At 39.1% G+C, this 19,760-nt stretch overlaps 1 protein-coding gene and 1 long non-coding RNA gene across 14 annotated transcripts in view; one reads left to right on the top strand and one right to left on the bottom strand.

Moving 5' to 3' along the window:
- LOC135713752 (uncharacterized) overlaps window positions 1-19,760 on the top strand; it is a 511,705-nt gene that overhangs the window by 264,214 nt on the left and 227,731 nt on the right. The gene's annotated exons all lie outside the window — the stretch shown is intronic.
- Mef2 (myocyte enhancer factor 2) overlaps window positions 1-19,760 on the bottom strand; it is a 281,652-nt gene that overhangs the window by 26,347 nt on the left and 235,545 nt on the right. For 9 of the 13 annotated variants that reach the window (XM_065236926.1, XM_065236929.1, XM_065236932.1 and 6 more), the window contains 2 exons: window positions 7,176-7,491; window positions 6,644-6,784 (listed from right to left, as the gene is read on the bottom strand). In XM_065236926.1, the coding sequence (XP_065092998.1) occupies window positions 6,644-6,784; window positions 7,176-7,491 (457 nt within the window). The remainder of the gene's footprint in view (window positions 1-6,643; window positions 6,785-7,175; window positions 7,492-19,760) is intronic. The other 4 variants (XM_065236934.1, XM_065236928.1, XM_065236936.1 and 1 more) reach the window with 2 other exon arrangements.

Genomic DNA, 19,760 nt, shown 5'->3' on the forward strand with positions numbered 1-19,760 from the left:
GGTCGTCTTGCTCAACTAGAGGCCACTTCGGTGCCCTATAGTGACGCTACCCGCTGGGTGAAGCAGACCTCGCGTTACGCATGGAATGTATCTTGGCATAACAACCGTGATTCAAGAACACTCCACAAGAGTGGAAAGATGTACCCATTTCTCGAGATCAGAAAGTTCTGACTCGGCTGAGGATTGGTCATACACGGCCCTCTGATGGACCTCGTTTTAGCGGCAGTGTGGCCTACTGCCAGGGATGTGGTGCGGTTTTAGATGTAAATCATCTATCGGTGGAGTGCCCGGCTCGAGCACCATTGAGGGATGAAATGGGTGTCGTTGGTTCAATCCGTGAGGTATTGTACAACGAAAGGATTGCAGAACAAACTGTACTCAATTTCTTGCACAGTTTAAAGAGGCGTTAATAGACGGAACCGAAAGCCGCCACTAAGGTATCTGAGGATACTGATGGCGGGTATACCACAGAAAGCTCGAGAATTTACAGACATTAGCATTCAAATAAGCTACGTTTGCTATCAATATAAGTCTACCTTACTGAAATAAACAATCGGTTTTGTTGTTGTTTTTTTTTAATTAGTTCGTTTATTTACTAGGCTCAGTCATTTGTGACACTTTGCGGAGCCAAAAATCAGTAATTTTTTAATTAGCAATTTTAACAGCAGTAAATCTAGATTAGAATTGGGTACCAATTACTCGTGGCGGGCTCGAGGTTAATGGTTAACAATTTCGATTGGAAGGAGCTAGGTAGGAAACAGGTTTCTGAAGCCTCCTTCATATACTACTCTCGAACGGTTGACCAAATGCTGGCTGGGCAGGGGCAAGTAGCACAGAAACAGGTCGTGTCGTACTCTGGAGGCGTCATAACCCGGGCAATGCCAAAGTGCGTGATCGATGTCATGATAACCGGTTTATTCTGTAGAGATGTGCGTCTAGCGAGTAGTGGTTGGACATAAGTCTTGACATCACGCGAATGAATCCCCGACTTACATCCAGATCTTTGAACCACGCTCTCAAAGAAACATTTGGAGTAATGGAATGTAACCACCGCCCAAGAGAATTACTTGGCCAACCGTTTTGCCAACTCTCGCCTTGTTGTGCGCTTACCTTTGCGAGAGAGTCCGCCTTCTCATTGCCTGGGATTGAGCAATGTGAGAGGACCCATACAAAGGTAATCATATATGATCTTTCGACCAGCAAACTCATCTGCTCCCTTACCTTTGAAAGGAAATAAGATGAGTGCCTACCTTGTTTCATCGACCGAGTAGCCTCAATCGAACTGAGACTATCCGAGAAGATGAAGTAATGGTCTGTGGGCACGTCGGAAATCATCTCCAATGCGAAGTTGATTGCTGCTAGCTCAGCAACATAAACGGAACAAGGTTCCTGAAGTTTCCGAAAGGCGGTTGAGCACGGAAGGCTAATATCCGATGACATATCATTAAGGTAGATTCGCACGAGTCTAGACTGGGTGCTCAATTCGAGCTTTGCTTTGAAATTGATCAATACTCTTGATGAGAGCTCCCAGAAACGGTTTTACGCCCGCTAGAACCTCTGGACTCATATTGTGTGTTGAATGCATACAGCCAAGGGCAATGCGTAAACAACGATATTGAATACGTTCCAATTTGATTGGGTGATTTTTTCTTGCCGAGAGGAAGCTAAATGAGCCATACTCAAGAACAGAAAGAATAGTCGTTTTATATAGTTTAATGAGGTCTTCCGGGTGAACACTAGACTGATGCAAAATTTGAAATTTTTGCTCCACAGTGTTAAAACGGTTTCACATCGGGTCCTGATTAGCCTCCGAAAGTTTAAACTCATTTGATAAGAAACTGACTTGGCACAAACCATTTGAAGTTTATATGGAAATTACTATGGGAAAACAAAACTTTTTGTTCATTGTCTTCTAGCATTTTTACATATTGTACTGTTAACCAATTCTATTGCTATTCTTATGGAAATTTTTATCAGCTACAACTTTGCAGAAAATCATTTTTCAGCCAAACGTCAAATTAAATAGTTATTAGTTGTTTAAGCGATTGATAATCTTATGGCAAGATTAAGCAACTGTATTGTGGGCAACACTGTATTTTGCAGTGTGACATAGTAGCTATGATTTTTGTCCTCTATTCTACGCGCCATAAACATCAATGTTTCCTGCTGAACAGTTGATTGAGCATAATCATAAGACATCAGTGACTTGAATCATTAATAACTTTTGTTCCTAACATTTGATCGAAAAGTAGTCTTGAACAAAGTTGTAGCTGAGAAAATTGTCAACAAGCTCAGCTATCATTTTCTAAAGTAGAGTGAACTGGTGAGTTTGAGATAGATATGAACCGAAATTATGGTTTCTCTATAGTAATTCCCATATAAACTTCAAATGGTTTGTGCAAAGTCAGTTTCTCACTAAATGAGTTCAAACTTTGGGAGGCTAATCAGGGCCCAATTTGAAACCGTTTGAGCACTGTTGAGCGAAAATTTAAAATTTTGCATCAGTCTAGTGAGCACCCCACCATGTCACGGAAATTGATCGTAGAAAATTAATGCTTCGTTGACTCTTTTGTTTTAAATACGTAGACTCCAAGGTATTTGAAGGTCAAAAATTGTGTAATGTCTCTGCCCAAAAGATTTAGACGCAGTTGGGCTGGAAACCACTTCCTTGTAAACACTGCCAATTCAGTTTTTTTCGTTGAAAATTCAATCCCCAAATTTCAAGCCCAGAAGGACAGATTATCTAGGGAATTTTGCAAAGGTCCTTACAAGTTTTCCGCACGTGGACCTCTCAGGGAAACCATGGCATCGCCTGCAAGGTGTCTAAGCGTGCATCGATTACCTAAGCAGTTATCAATACCTTTGACATAGAAATTATAAATTAAGGGACTTGAACATGAACCTTGGTGTAAGCCCATGCAGCTTATTCTAGAAGTTGTCAGTTGACCTAGATTGAAGGTTATTTGTTTTTCTGAAAGCAAATTAACCAAGAAATTATTTAAAATACCGGGTAATCCGTTACTGTGCCAAATGACTGACAGTATGTCTATGGAAACTGAATCGAATGCGCCCTTAATATCCAAAAAGACTGAAGCCAATTGCTCCTTCCCAAGTAACAATTTTGGTTTTATGGGGGTTCGTTTGTTCCTGTACTCTTTCGAAAACCAAATTGCATATTTGAAAGCAGGTTGTTTGATTCAACCCAATGGTCAAGTCTTGATAGGATCATTTTTTCTAATAATTTCCTCAGGCATGCTAGCATAGAGATCGGACGGTAAGAATTGTGATCTGACGCTGGTTTCCCAGGCTTTTGAATAGCTATTACTTTACCCTATCTCCATGCTGTTGGAACTATATTGAGTTCCATAAAGGAATTATACAGGTTAAGTAATCGACGTTGAGCGTTATTCGATGAAAGAAGCGCTATTCGATGTTATTCGATGTTATTCGAGTTATTCGATGAAAGAAGCGCCATTGAAAATCCCAGCATTGTTAATGGTTCATCCAGAGAACCGTTACTTCGGGCTGTATCCCGTAAAGTCGGTTGTGCTGGGACAAAGCCTGGACAAACCTTTTTAGCGAACTCGAATATCCATTGAGAGGAGTATTCTTCATTGGAGGATGAGCGGTTTCGCATATAGCGAGCCTTTTTCCATAGCGTTGTCATGGAGGTTTCTCTAGAAAGTCCCTCGATAAAAGTACGCCAGTAATTTCTTTTCTTTGCTTTCAGTAAGTTTCAGTAATTGTTCTCAAAGTTCTGTGCAAAGTTATCCTGAATCGGATACAGGAGAAGATCGACGCGACTCTCCGACGGCAGCAGGCAGGATTCCGTGCCGGAAGATCTTGTGTGGACCATATTGTCACGCTCCGCATCATCCTGGAGCAGGTCAATGAATTCCAAGAGTCCCTTTATTTGGTATTCATTGACTACGAAAAGGCTTTCGACCGTCTCAATCACGAGAATCTGTGGGGCGCCCTGAGATGCAAGGGAGTCCCGGATAAAATCGTCAACCTTACTGAAGCGCAGTATGAGGCTTTCACGTGCAGAGTTCTGCATAACGGAGCCATGTCCGACCCTATCCGGGTAGTCGCTGGTGTTAGACAAGGATGTATACTATCACCGCTACTGTTTCTCATCGTAATCGACGAGATCATGGTAGGTGCAATTGACCGTGTACCGAACCGTGGGCTGCTTTGGCAGCCTATCACCAAGGAGCATCTCAACGACTTCGATTTGGCTGATGATGTTGCTCTACTAGCACAACGGCGCTCTGATATGCAGAGTAAGCTCAATGACCTAACCGAACGCTCCTCTGCGGCGGGTCTCACCATCAACGTCAACAAGACCAAATCCTTTGATATCAACACGGGCAACCCTTCCAACTTTACGGTAGCGGGGCAAGCAGTGGAGAAGGTCGAAAGTTTCCAATATCTTGGCAGCCAAATAGCGTCGGACGGCGGGACCAAGAGCGACATAGGTGCACGAATCAAGAAGGCTAGGGCTGCCTTTGCGAGTTTACGAAACGTATGGAGATCCAACCAGATAAGTCAACGCACCAAAATCCGAATTTTCAACTCGAACGTGAAATCCGTGTTGTTATACGCCAGCGAGACGTGGCGTGTATCAGCGGAGAACACTCAAAAGCTGCAGGTCTTTATCAACCGATGCCTGTGGTATATAATTCGTGCCTGGTGGCCTCACAACTGGATCTCGAATGCCGAGCTCCATCGTCGATGTCATCAGAAGCCGATAGCAACAGAAATTCGAGAGCGAAAGTGGAGGTGGGTCGGCCACACACTTCGACGGGGCGGAAACGAAATCTGCAAGCAAGCGCTGGATCCCCGTGTCGAAACGTCGGGTAAATAAAAACTCGTTCAATTTAACAAAGACTGCGTAGCCGTTCAATAAAATATTCAACGATACAGTCGATCCTCCACCAGGTCTTCTTTCTGTTCCTTCTTTACACGTGAAATATCAATCGGATGCATCGGGTGTTACTAGATACTACAGAATCAATACGTTTTGCATATTAAAACAATATAATTCGTAGTTTTGGTGCAAGGCGTAACAACCAGATGCATCATAGAGTTGAAAATTTGAAATACGCCATGCAAAAGGAACCGTTTTTGATGATTTGATTTCTACTTTTTCGTGTTTATCAAGTAGTTTGAGAACTGTTCTCTCTACATGTGACAAAACATGGTTTGTTCACATTTTGGCTCTCCCGCCCCTTGCAAATGTTAGTCTAGATTTCATGAAACGCACTCCACCAATTGTAGTGTGGAAAGCATAACCATCAGGCGTGAACCATTGAAATTCAATAGAGGAAGAACATAGACAAAGCCTAAATGTATGCTTCCATGGTATGAAATCATGAAATTTTTGCTGGCCTTTTTAATTTTACCCAATTGAACTAGAATTTTAAAGCATATCAATTGTAATATCTTGCCAATAGCCGCCTAAAACAACATTTAGATGGAATTGTACTTAAATATCGATTCCCTATGTTGATGAAATGTAGATCTTCCTTAGCATGGGCATTTTACCCACATATCCCCTAATTACAAATTGTGAATTATACTTAAAATGTAGATAGGTAGTATGTACCTGTACCTACATGGACAAAGGATAAATAATCCCACTGTAATGCAGCGCAATATTTTAGCTAAATGCTTGACAATAGGCCATGAGCAGAATTATGGCACTTTATGGCTTATCGAATAACTTAAATTTAAGAACGAATTAAGAAGACATTTATAAATTGCCGATTCATCTTCCTAGATAAAATCCGATAAAATCATGACAAAATGCAGCAATTCACATTTCCCTGCCTAATGTTTCCCCCGGCAAACCTAGTTAGGCAGCTCTACTTCCGACTGCCAACACACGCACTGCAACGCCGCATGTCCGCAGCAGCGCTAGTTCCGCGCAATCAGCCGTATATCGGAACCATTCCATTAACCAAATTAAAATCATACCAGTTAAAACTTGCAAACTCATTTAACGAGAGCATTTGAAAGCAAAAAAAAAACCAACACACCAGCAAACAGCCCAAGCACCACTGTCACAAATGGGAAAACCACATCAACGCTCGGCTGCCAAAGCGCAATAAGCTTTTTCCCGGGAAATGTGTGTATATCGACATTGCCTCCACCTCCATTCTGCATTCGCCTCTAGCAGCATCATCGTCATCGTTTGTTTTTTTTTGTCGTCGCCGTCGCTATGCTTCACGCGCGCTGTGACGCAAATCACGACGAATTGGCTCCTGGTAATTTTCCCCCCTCATCCTTTAAGGCCTCCCCCATTTCAAGCTCGCGCCTGCTGCTCCGGCGCGGCAACCGGTATCACCTTGGAACAACGCTCTAGAGCGCGTTTTCAATGGCACGAATCAAACAATTCAATCCAAATCAAGGTTCAAGTACTCTCGCGTCATTTAATTATTATTATTTATTCATACCAGGCAATGGCCACGCGGACAAAAAAAACGTCGAAAAGGGTTCGGCAGGATTATTTCGTTATCGTAGCCTACTAAGGCAGTCAGGCAAGCTCACGCACACACTTACAAAACACATTAAATCGGTGAATGGAACAGAATCACTGACTGTTACTCTGTTACTCGTTAGGAAACACTTGCATGCTTACTTTTGTTATGGTTATTGTTATTGTGGTTATGCTGGTGCGTGCCAATACCTGGACTCGGTCCGGGGCTGGGAGATCCGCCGAGGGGTGACGCCGAATGCGGGTATCCGTTGGACATCTCCAGAATTCCGCCGGAGGGATACACTGCAATGGGGGTGAGAAAAATGGATTAGAACTGTGCGATTACATGCAGAGCAGATCACTCGAGGAATAATTTCTTTAGTATAGTGACGCAACGACTGTGTTGCAGCAAGTTTAGCCTTCTCGGAAGCCATGAATGCGAACATGAAGGTCGTAATATGTACAGGGCAAAGTTAGGTGACAAATTTAAAACGGTAACTTCCTTGTTGGTTTGTTATCCAACGATGAATATAATAAAAGTTGCTGGCATAATCTTTTAATGTTTCAATCCAAAAAGTTGCATTAAATAATCTTTAGAAACCTTTTCTTGAATGGTTTGTCGCTCGTCAGGGAAACGTTCCATAATAGTACGCATTTCCATGGAGCCGCATGGTGCCACACACATGTAACCTACCTGAATCCGTTTCTGAGCTGGAAGGCCGCGGACTAATACTATTGTGTGCCATCTGGGGACTGCTCTGCATCATGCTGGAATCGTTGTACGTCCCAATCACCGGCACCGACACTGGCAGCGAGTAGCTATTGCCGGCCATGTTCACCCGCCCGCTCGCCGACAGCTGCTGGTTCCGTTGCATCATGATCTGAAAGTCCTCGTCGATCTTGTTGTACTTGGCTTCGGTGCGCGGCGTGAGCGTATAGCTGTCTTCCGGTTCCGGCGAGTCCGGCGACATGGTGCCATTTTTGTTCTCCTTCTGTGCGTTTACCTGCAACTGTGAAACAGACAGAACCTTACAGGAATTACGACTGCGATATATGACCCGGGTGGGAGGCACGGTGAGAGCGAGAGAGTGTGATAAGCAGCCTCGGTAGTCTCAATGGAAAATATTACCGCACGGGCACGTACTACAGGACACGCACAGGGAACACACGCGCACACACACACACACACACTGCAAACCACACTGCAATGCGATGCAATCGAGCATAGGAACTAAAAGCATAACTAAAGGTAGGAAGGTCGTAAAATGCGGATTAACAGGTGTATAATCGTAAAGAAGGGATACTAATTCGAGTGCTACGAAACGAACGGACTGGAGGCGAAAAATCAATTTATGTAAATTTACTGGCAAGCAGGTAAAAGTGTCCTCTCTGTGCTCAGTCGGTAAAGGTTCAGATTTAAAGCAAGACCACGCTGGGAGGTGACGGGGTTCGATTCCCGGTCCCGGTCTATGAATTATTTGGGTTGAAAATTTTCTCCACTTTCCTAGACAATAGAGTATGATTGTACTTGCCATTGTAGGTGCAAAAAGAGAACAGGCTTAGAAATCTCTCAATTAACATTAAGTTGAAGGCCAACGTAAAGTCCCAGTAGGGACGTAATAAAGCCAAAAAATAAGAAGAAGTTAAAAGTTTCGGCGCAATTCTCGGAAAACTAGGTTTATTTTTAACACTGACTAACTTCCCAAGCAGCACGCTTCCATCGAAATAAGTTGCTGCAACATGATTGTGACTGGAATAAGGGTTCTCAAGACCTAGCAAGTTTTCTTTTTTGCCGAACCAGGGCGTTACTCTTGGCAATGATGTACCAAGAATTTTGGGAAATATCCGAAATATTTTGATAAGTTTCGAAAACTTCAAGGAAGTTCCAAGCGCTACATTAAAGTCCTTACTTTTGGGAAGTTTCAAGATCTTTAAGGGTAAGTTCTGAGAAGTTCAGGACAGTTCCATAAACATAAAAAAAATCGTCCTGCCACGGCGGGACAACGGCGAATGCCGGAATATCTCCGGAATGTTTTCGGGTTGCGGGAGGACCACCCGCTGTTATGAAATTTCCGACGATTTATGGTTTTCAAGAAAGAGGTTTTTTTCAAGAAATGGTGCTGCGAGGTAATAAAATAGCAGCACATTGATTATGGGCTGTCGAGGTCCGGTACGTAAAAATTAAGCATAATGAATACATCTCATATAGAGTGGTGTTTACCGGTTCAGAATTGAATCGATATAATGAACCGGTACACGAACAGCGGTTCATAGAAGTTGAGCTGTAATTTCTGGGAAATTACATATAATTAAATAAGCATAATCAATGCATGCCACATAGATTGGCTTTCACCGGTTCAAAAACGAATCGGTAAAATGAACCGATTGAATAACGAGCAGTTCCACGCCAAATAATCAAAAAAAAAACTTTGCAAAATTTTGTGTTATGGACAATCATTCACATTTTTACACTTATGAACACTGCCGTTATACGCATAAGAGTCACACGGTGCATAAGGATTGCATAGAACAGAAGACAGTTATGCGTGTAACGGCAGAACATCTCTGGATCATAAAACTGCAATCAGCACTTTTCCTTGAGACGAAAGAAAATTACTAATTCTTCGAGATCTTCAAACTTTCCCAAAAGCCCAGTCATTTCTGAAGTTATTCCAACTGCCATAAAGATCTCTGAATTTCACTAAACTTCTCCAGACTCCCCTGAACTTCTCAGAACTTTTTTAAAGTTCGGTCAATTTTTTTTTTAAATTAGCTGATCTGAAAGAACTTCAACTTTGATCTACCCTGAAGTTACCGTTAATTGCCTGAAGTTTTCGAAAACTCTTTGAAGCTCGTGGAACTCCCCTTATAATCTCTAAACTTCTTTGAATTTCTCTGGACGTGCCTTGAAGGTTTCGATCCTTTATGAACTTCCCTAAATATCCAAGAAGTTTTCTTAATTTCTCTAAAGTTCCGGCAATTTTATTAATATTCATAGAACTTCCACGAGGACCTGGCTATTTTCCTAATATTTCTGAAATATTCCATAATTTCTCGGAGCTTCTTTAAAGTGCCAGCAAATATTTTAATGGAACTGCTCTGAAGATCTTTGATCTTCCTCAAAGAACTCATAACAGCTCTGAAAAATGAACTGAATGAAGCTGCCGATAAATCCCTACGCTTCTTTAAAACTCTTTGGGCTTGCCTGAAGATCTCGGAACATTTCTGAAGTTTTCGAAAGTTCCCCGGGGTTATTTTCCTGAAATATTCCATAGTTTCTCGGAGCTTCTTCAAAGTGCCAGCTAATACTTAATTGAACTGTTCTGGATATCTTTGATCTTTCTCAAAGTACTCATAACAGCTCTGAAAAATGAACTGAATGAAGCTGCCCTAACCTTCTTTAAAAATCTTTGGGCTTGCCTGAAGATTTCGGAACATTTCTGAAGTTTTCGGAAGTTCCTTGAGAAGCTGGCTATTTTCCTGATATTTCTGAAATATTCCATGATTTCTCAAAGTTTCTTTAAAGTTCCAGCAAATATTTAATTGAACTGCTCAGAAGATCATTTTTAAAGTTTTCAGAAGTTCCCTGAGGACGTGGCTATTTTCCTGATATTTCTGAAATATTCCATAACTTCTCGGAGCTTCTTTAAAGTTCCAAAAAATATTTCATGGAACTGCTCTGAAGATCTTTGATCTTCCTCAAAGATACTCATAAAAGCTCTGAAAAATGAACTGAGTGAAGCTGCGTATAAATTCCTAAGCTTCTTTCAAACTCTTTGGGCTTACCTGAAGATCTCGGAACATTTCTGAAGTTTTCAGAAGTTCTTTGAGGACCTGGCTATTGTTCTGAAATTTCTGAAATATTCCATAATTTCTCGGAGCATCTTAAAAGTTTCAGCAAATATTTAATAGAACTGCTCTGAAGATCTTTGATCTTCCTCAAAGAACTCATAACAGCTCTGAAAAATGAACTGAGTGAAGCTGCTCCCTAAGCTTCTTTAAAACTCTTTGGGTTTTCCTGGAAATCTCGGAACATTTCTGAAGCTTTCGGAAATTTCCTGAGGACGTGACTATTTTCCTGAAATTTCTGAAATATTCCATAATTTCTCTGAGCTTCTTTAAAGTTCAAGCAAATATTTAATGGAACTCCTTTGAAGATCTTTGATCTTCCTCAAAGTGCTCATAACAGCTCTGAAAAATGAACTGAATGAAGCTGCCTATAAATCCCTAAGCTTCATTAAAACTCTTTGGGCTTGCCGTACGATCTAGGAACATTTCTGAAATTTTCGGAAATTCCCTGAGGAGCTGGCTATTTTTCTGAAATTTCTGAAATATTCCATAATTTCTCGGAGCTTCTTTAAAGTTCAAGCAAATATCTAATGGAACTGCTCTGAAGATCTTTGATCTTCCTCAAAGTACTCATAACAGCTCTGAATGATGAACTGAATAAAGTTGCCCCAAGCTTCTTTAAAACTCTTTGGGCTTGCCTGAAGATCTCGGAACATTTCTGAAGTTTTCGGAAATTTCCTGAGAACGTGGCTATTTTCCTGATATTTCTTAAATATTCCATGATTTCTCAGAGCTTCTTTCAAGTTCTAGTAAATATTTGATGGAACTCCTTTGAAGTCCTATAATCATCCTCAAAGTACTCATAACAGCTCTGAAAAATGAACTAAATAATGCCTATAAATCTCTAAGCTTCTTTAAAACTCTTTGGGCTTGCCTGAAGATCTCGGAACATTTATGATGTTTTCGGAAGTTTCCTGAGTTTCTCAGAACTTCGGTAAAGATAATTGAACTTCTCTGGGGTTATTTGGTCTTCTCTGATGTTCCTGAAGCTAACCTGATGTTTTGAAATTCTTCTTAAGTTCTTGGTACTGTCCTGACATAAATGGAACTGTCGTAAAAATCTTCAAACTTTCCTGAAAACATTTTGACTTCTGTAAAATTTTCAAAACATTTCTGGAGTTTTCCAAAATTTGCAGGAGTTCTCTGGGCTTCCCGAAAATTCCTGGAACTTTCTTTCTACTTTCGAAAGTTTCTCGAAATGTTCCTCAAGCAGCCATCTAACTTGATTGAAACTAACCTTAACAGATCATTCAACTTCCCAGAAATTCTGGACTTCCCGGAATCGATTGAGACTACCCATAAGATCTCTGAGCTTCCGTGAAGATCTCTAGACCTAGCTTCTCTGAGGTTTTTGGAACTTCTTTAAAGTTTTTACGATTTTCCTCAAGTGGTTCGGATTGCTCTGAAGTTTTTTCGAATTCCTAGAACTTCGTAAAAATTTCTGCAATTTCCCTGAAACTTCCCAAAAAGTACCCAAAATTTTGCAGAATTTCTCAGAATTTCCCAGAAAATTCACGAAACTTCCACGAAATTCTTGGTATTTCCTTACACTCGTCGGAACTTTTTAAGTTTCTACTTTGTTGTAGACCACCCGAAAGTTCTCGCTACCCTAATAAATAAATACCATAAACGAACTGTATGCCGTATGGGTAAACTATCCCACAAATGGTTTGAATGATACCCAGAACACGTCGTTAAGCTCTCTTTTATGGTTATTTTTATTAGGGTACTCTTCTAATGATTGCCCTGAAATTACTATTTGTTTTTTTCTCTCGGCTGGATTGTCTCTTCGCCCTAAAATTGATGAAACTCTCCTAAAGACCTTAGCTTCACGACGTTTTCTGCACTTCCGTGAAGTTTTCGGAACTTCTGTGTAATTTCCTATTTTTTTTTTTCCTTAAGCTCTCTTAACTTTCCTGATCTTCTCTGGACCATCTTTAGTTTTTGGAACTTCTTGACTGTTCTCGCAATTTTCTAAATTTAATGTAACTGACTTAATGTTCTCGAAATTATTCGATTTTCCTCAAGTTGTTCGGATTGCTCTGAAGTTTTTAACGTAGGACTACGTCTTTAATTTCTATACTGGGGGTCACATTAAAAAAAAAATCAAAATTCAGACATGTAACGTAAAATCCCAAACACGGACGCAACGATAGAGCGCCAATCGAACAAACGACACATTGCGCATGCTCACATGAGCGAGCTCAATGCTCGGTTGAACGCTCAACATTCCACCAATGAAAGTAAGGGAGGAGAAAAGCAGCGATAATCAAAAACGCTTGTCAAATCGGTTTTTTCTTCATTTGCTTTCGAGCAATGGACGGATAAGCATCGTACACGACGTATGAGTGGAACAGCATGCATCGCACCAATACAAAGACGATGCAGTGTTGCCACATTATTTTCATTTTCAATCTGTATTTTCACCTTAATTTTTCTGGCTGACAAAAATCTGTATAAATTCTATAGTATGATCTTATTGATGATCATCGAAAATATACTTCCATTTCATTTGAAGTTCAGAAATAGTTGGTTCATAGCTTAGAATCTTGAAGAATGACTTAAGTTGGCTTTCTAAAGAATTAATCTATTCAAAAGACCTTAAATCCTGAATCTAGATTTTTTTTTGAGTGATTTTTATCTTTTCTAAAAGTACAAAAATTCAAAAATCAAGTTCCAGTAATAAGAGACAAATCGGAAAAAAATTAATGAAGAAACAATCACATTTTCGTAAAATTTTAATTTTTCATGCTCGAGATTACGAAAATCTTTGTCAGGTCATTTGTTTTCTTATTCAAGAATTAATTTTTATATGAAGTATTCGTTGTAAAATGTTATGCTTGATGTTTCATTTTCTCAATCAAACCAAAGTTCAACTTTATTTGGCAGATTAAAAGGAAATTTAATTCGCTAGCTGTTGCTCGAACCTATGTACTTAAGTGTAATCAGTATTAGGCACCATGACTAGACCGCCGTCATCCGGTCGGCATTGACTTGCACTGGTGTGGCCACCATTTGAAAAAACAACCGCCCCTCTTTCAGGGCCACCAATTCAAAAACGGAAAGAGTTAAGAACTAAATGATCAACATATTTGTTCCGTCCACTAGCGGTCCTACGTCAAGCCTCCGTTCGTGCCCATAGGCACAGACTCTTCTACTTTTTTCTAGAACTTCGTAAAATTTTTTGCAATTTCCCTGAAGCTGATGGAACCGCCTAAATTTTGCAGAATTTCTCAGAATTTCCCAGTCAATTCATGAAACATCCACGAAATCCTTGGTAATTCCTTACACTCCTCGGAACTTTTTTTGAAGTTTCTACAATTTTTGTGGACCACCCTAAAGTTCTCGCTACTCTTCTAATGATTGCCCTGACATTATTATTTCTTTTCGTTATATTAGAGACTTTCAGTACTTGGCTGGATTATCTCTTCGCCCTAAAATTGATGAAACTCTCCTGAAGAGCGTAGTTTTACGACTTTTTCTGCACTTCCGTGAAGTTTTCGGAACTTCTGTGTAGTTTCCTAATTTAGTCTCTTAACTTCCCTGATGTTCTCCGCACCATCTTTAACTTTTGGGACTTCTTGAATGTTCTCGCTATTTTCCATGTGATCATGTTACAATCGTTATAAATCGATGGAGACGCATGGTAGTCTAGTCGCATAGGAGTATTGAGCGAAAACCCAAAACTTGATAACTTCAAAAAAATATAACTCAAAAACGAAAAAAAAATACATTGCTTAATATTATTATATTTTTCCTAAAAAGTATTTTTTTTTTCATTTCATATTTTGATCTTTGCAATCGGCCCTGTCGTTCAAAAGTTATGAATTCGTTAAAAAAAATTTTTAATTTTTTTGGACCACCCTAACATGGAAATGGTTACCATAAAGACAAAAAAAAAATACGAATCTAATCTTTTGCGATAAGTGAACAAAAATACAATTTTTTTCAAAATTCTGAGAACCGCTATATTGTATTGCTATGGCTGAATATCTATGAAGTTTTCTAAATTTCTAAGAAGTTATCTGGACTACAGCTTCTCGATTTTTTTTTTCTAGAATTTATGGAGTTATTCTGAATTTTTAGAAATTGTCCTTTACAGATCTTCAAACTTCCCCAAAAGTTGGAACTTTCCTGAAATTATTGGGACTTCCCTTAAAATCGCTGAGCTTGTCTGAAGGGCTCAAGAACTAGCTTGTCTGAGGTTCTTGGAATTTCTACAAACTATCCACAAGTTCTTTGGAGTGCTCTGAAGTTTTCTTGACTTTTATGTTTGTTTTTTTTTTTAGGTATTCTATATCTTATTCCAATATTTTTAGAAAAATCAAAACGCGTTTTTTTTCGGGACTTTAACAAGGGGCAGAACTGCTCTCAGTTCCCCTGCATTTTGCATATGAAACACTTGTCTCTAATCCCATTATAAGTTTAATTTTCTTTAAGTATTATTTCAGCTTCGCAAGAAAATTATTCCGGAAATCGTAAAAGCAGTGTTTTCACCTCTAAAATTCAGTAAGTAAATTCCATCTCAACAGCAATAGTAACAACATCACAATATAAAAACTTGACTTAGAAGCTTATTTTCCGAGCTAACCAGATTTACAAAATGCATGTAAACTCCGAAACGAGTTTGGTGTGTTCAGATAATGTTTATTCTCAATATTTAAAATCTTAGATAGGGGAAATGGCTCCAATGTTGGCCTATGGATCTAAGATTGGACCCATCGCTAAAAATCTGCTATTTATCAATTTTATCTAGATGAAAGCGTCATTGGGACGGTACTAATGGATATTTTTGGTCGCTATTGAAAATTTAGTCGAGTGCTGAATTTATGTATGGGCCCAAATTAGGGGCATTTAGGCCGACATTACATCCATTTCCCCTACCTACTAGATCAATAGTTGTTGAGTATATCTTCCAAAATACAGTTATCCCATAACGTAACTGACCTTCTTCACTTCTACCGTCGGTGTTGACCTTTCTATACATATTTATTTCGCTCATTCTATTCCTTAGAGGTAGCCTAAAGGCGAAGACAACAAATCAAGAAGACTGGCAACTCTTCCATTTTCTCACACGAACGCTATGAGACAGGTACAATCGCGTCATCTGCCGCTCAAAGGTAAATGCTTCGAACGAATTTGATAGCAAAGATTACATCCTCAGAAGAGTATTTGCTCATTTTTCTATGCGTTGCTTCCACCTTCACTCAAGCGCAGCGCCATTGTATCTATCACTTGGATTCTGGCAAAGTGGCCAGTCTTCTTGATTTGTTGTCTTCGCGAAAGGGTAGGTCTGTTCTAAAAAATCGACATTGAAAATCAGGGAGTATATTTTTTAAGATTCTGGGTGAAACATCTATTAAGAGACGCAAGTTTGCAACTCTAATTAAAATTTTGAAATGAACAACCATACTCAAACTACACAGAGTAATTAAGTTGTTTGAAACTAGCGAGGTCAATCATACTTATTTACATACTGTGATTAAGAAATATTTCCCTGAATTAGAATGAAATTCCCTGAGATTCCCTGATTTTCCCCGTTTTTTTAGTTTATCGACACCCTGTTCAAGTTTTTCCTTATCATCAGAAGTAAAAAAAAATGCGGGAATCATAGTTTTGAGAATTTCATCATAGTTTTGAGAATTTCATCATAATTCGGAATTTCAAGGAACTTCTGATAACTTCACGATAGCACTTCAAGATTAAAGATTCTTAATGTTAAGTTCCAATGATCTTAGCGCAGGTCCATAAAAACCAGGAAAATGTCAAGCGACACCGGTGGTAAGCGTGATTACCTCTCACCCCAGAAGTAAAGCCGTTGGTCCACGACAGAAAATAAATCAAGGAAAAAAATGAAAATGTCAAGAACTTTTCCATTAAATTCAGGAAAATTGACAGGAACTTATCAGAAGTTTAAAGATTTTAAATGACTCCAATTGAGTTTAAAAAATTTAGGAGAAGTTATGTGGACTTCGTGGCTGTTCTGAGAACTTTAAAATAGTTCCATGAATAACAGGAAAATTGCGGGAACTTCAGGAAAGTTCCAACAGCTTTCGAGAACTTTGAGACAGTTAAAATAAAAAAAAAATAGCGAGAAATTTCAAGAAGATCAAAACATTATCAGAGAACATCAGTGAAGTTAAAACTGTTGTCGCTAAAAACTGTTGATCCAATAAATTCAAGGAAGTGCAAAAAACGTCGGGATGTTAAGATATTTTCAGGACAGTTTAGTTGAATTCAGGACAATTCCAGAAACATCCTCAGATTAATAGCGAGAACTTCAGGATAGATCAGAGAACTTCAGAGTGATCCTCATGTTTTCAAGAAACTTTAGAGAAGATTCGAGGAATGAAAGGAAATACTTGGGATTTCGAGAAAATTTCATGGACGACAGCGTGGTAATAAGGTAAAATCTGAGATTTTGGGAACTTCAGGAAAGCTTTGATAACTTCAAAATGCTTCATGAAAACTGCAGGAACTTGTAAGAAGTTCAAAGATCTTCAACTCATTTGAATTTCTGTACACTGTCCCTGCAAATTCTCCCCGAGAATTCCTTTGAGATTCTTACGAACTTTCTATATAACTTAGAAGTACCTGAAAATGTTCTAAACATTTGTTGGGGCACCTCAGTTGAAGTTCGGTGAACTGTTTCCTCTCAATAAACCCTCCAAAATGGTGGTCCTCTCACCATACTCTAAATCATTTTTGAAAGTTTTGGAAACGATATTTGAAAGCCCTTTGACCTTTCTCTAGAATTCAGGAGTTCCTAGAAATCTTCGGAGGACATTTTGGGACACTTCGGTGAAAGTTCTGTGAATTGTTTTCTCCAAAAACTCCTTCCGACAAGCCATCCAAAATACTGCTGATAGTACGCTGGAAATGCTTGGAAATTTGTATTGGAAATGTTTAAAACTTCCTTTGAAAGTTATAAATATTGAAAGTATACTTTGTGAGATATTTCAGTTTTTACTCAAAATAACTAAAAAATAAATTACCGTCTATAATTTTCGAAGAAAGACTACAACCACAGACAAACAGACGTAGCTCTTCATTGTGTATCTTCGTTCACGCATTTAACGGTTGATTTGAATATTATCAGTTCCGCGAACTACTCGCCGCAGCGCTGGCAGCGGATCACTTTGACGTTTCTATACATTCTATAGAACTTTTATGCAATATTGTTTGCGAGTTAGCGAGCAAGCTTGTTTTCCGCGAGAAACCTGAAAGATTTCGCTACTGAGGTCCTATGTTTTGAGATACTATGTTTTCAAGAAAATTTTTTTCAAATAGTTACGTCTGTTTGTCTGTGCTACAACTTTGTCTCAGACGTCATTTCGATCCGAAGTGACGTTTTTGTGCTACAATTTATTGAAAAAAATACAAAGACGCCACTTTGAAAAAAAATCAACATACAAAATGACCGATATTTTTGGGTAAAAATGTAAATGATTTCCCATAACACACAATTATGCAAAGTTTTAAACAAATCGGAGAAGATCGAGCTTTTTTTCCGATTCGTCATTGCTCATAAATGCTTTCAATATTTTTTTAATTTCCCGGAACTTCATTTAAGTTCCAGATTTTTTGACGATCATAGGACTCCGAACTATGATCGAAGTTTCCTGGACTTTTTTCTTGGAATATCTTTAAACAACCTACATTTTTTTTCAGAAGCTAATCCAATGTTTTGGAATATCACAATATATCAAAGTAATGGTTGCAGAATCAGTGTTGGCAAAATCAGAAATCAATTGATATTTTTCCGCTCTTATGGGCTCGCAATATCACGTGTGATATTGGAACAAAATATCATGCTTGATATTGATTTTACCAGCTCCTTTGATATTGCGAGACTATTCACAACGTGCAAAGATCAAGCTGAGAGTTGACTCGACACAAAAATGATTCAGTTGTACATCGTTTTCTTAGAAAGAGAAAGCATAGTTTGCTATCTCTATTTAATCTTCACCGATGGCAGACGCGAAGGGACTGCTGTAAGCCGTTTTGGAAGTTTCGGTTGCATTCGGGTGTAAAGCAAAAATCATTCAACTGAATCTCACCACAGTTTGGTGAGATTTGCAGCTGGTGAGTTTTGTTAGTTTGATATTCCGAGCTGCAAAATCACAGCTTGCGAAATCAACCGCAGTTGTTTGTTTGTTGATTTTTGTCTACGAAAATCAAGCGTGATCTTGGGCGTTGGTGAGATTTGATTCTTTGATATTTTCCCAACACTGACTGGTTGCAGTGATGAATATACCCAACAGGGGAAAAAATACCCGGGAGTAGCCAAAATTTGCCAGGAATTTCCGCAATTTTTCGGATGTTCATGGGACTTCTATGAAGTTCTCAGAACCTTCCCGAAGCTCTCTGACCTTTCTAAAAGATCAATAAACATACCTAAATATGTCTGGACTTTCTTGAAGTTCATTTAAAATTTCTAAAATAGACTGATTGATTTACTGAAGTTCATGAAACTGCCCTGAAGTTTTTGGAACTTACCCCTTAAAGATCTTTAAACATCCCCAGAGCTCAGAACTATCTTGTAGTTCTCGGTGTTTCAAACTTCTCTGAATGTTTCGCATATTTCCTAATGTTCTTGAAACCAGGGCTTCACATTATCGTCTTTCATGACGGAAAATGAAAATATATATTTTAAGCATATAAAGATTGAAGACTACACATTTAATTTAGCTTCCATCCACATATTAATCTTAAAAAAAATTACGAAAACATATTAAACAAATTGAAAGAGCGATGATATGGTGTCGGTGAAAGGGGTTAAGAGCCACAAGGTTTCGTTTCATCTCGATAATAGACGTTACTTTCATTGAAAGGGATGAGCAAAGCAACGACGCGAAAATCCACAGCCAGCCTTTCGTTCTAAGCAGGGTTCTGCATTTTCGAAAAAAAGAAAAGAAAATGAACTCTCCGCAGAATCGCTTCATTTCGAGCAATATCATTTTCGTGTAAGTCATCGTGTTTCTTGTTATCGAGTCACGATGAACATTTCTCTTTTCAAACATGACTGGACTATCACTTGTTTCGTTCGTCGAGTGCTTCAGTTCAATTTCATTTGAAGCAAAGACTTGTTTCAATTGACGCAATGAATGACTCGAAAACTGCTTCCTTCGTTTTTTCGGGGCTCATTCGACTTGTCACCACCTGACGACGCAGGCATCAAAATAAAGTATCCGGATAGTATCCGCACAATATAGGTTGCCGATAGCCTTCCCTATCAGATTAGGTGTAGTAATAAGATATTATTTTATATTGAACGAAAATTAAATTAACGAGGCCATTCTGGACTCCAAGATGGCGGCCATCGGGGTCAGGGAAAGTCTCAAATACCCCACAATATAGGTATTTTCGAAACGAGGACGACGGTGCGGAAAATTGATATTCGACGTTATTTTGGAATCCAAAATGGCGG

The sequence above is a fragment of the Ochlerotatus camptorhynchus genome, unplaced genomic scaffold (assembly GCF_037179485.1).
Source record: "Ochlerotatus camptorhynchus isolate MF236.1 unplaced genomic scaffold, CSIRO-AGI_Acam_v1.1 ptg000577l, whole genome shotgun sequence".
Lineage (NCBI taxonomy): Eukaryota > Metazoa > Arthropoda > Insecta > Diptera > Culicidae > Ochlerotatus > Ochlerotatus camptorhynchus.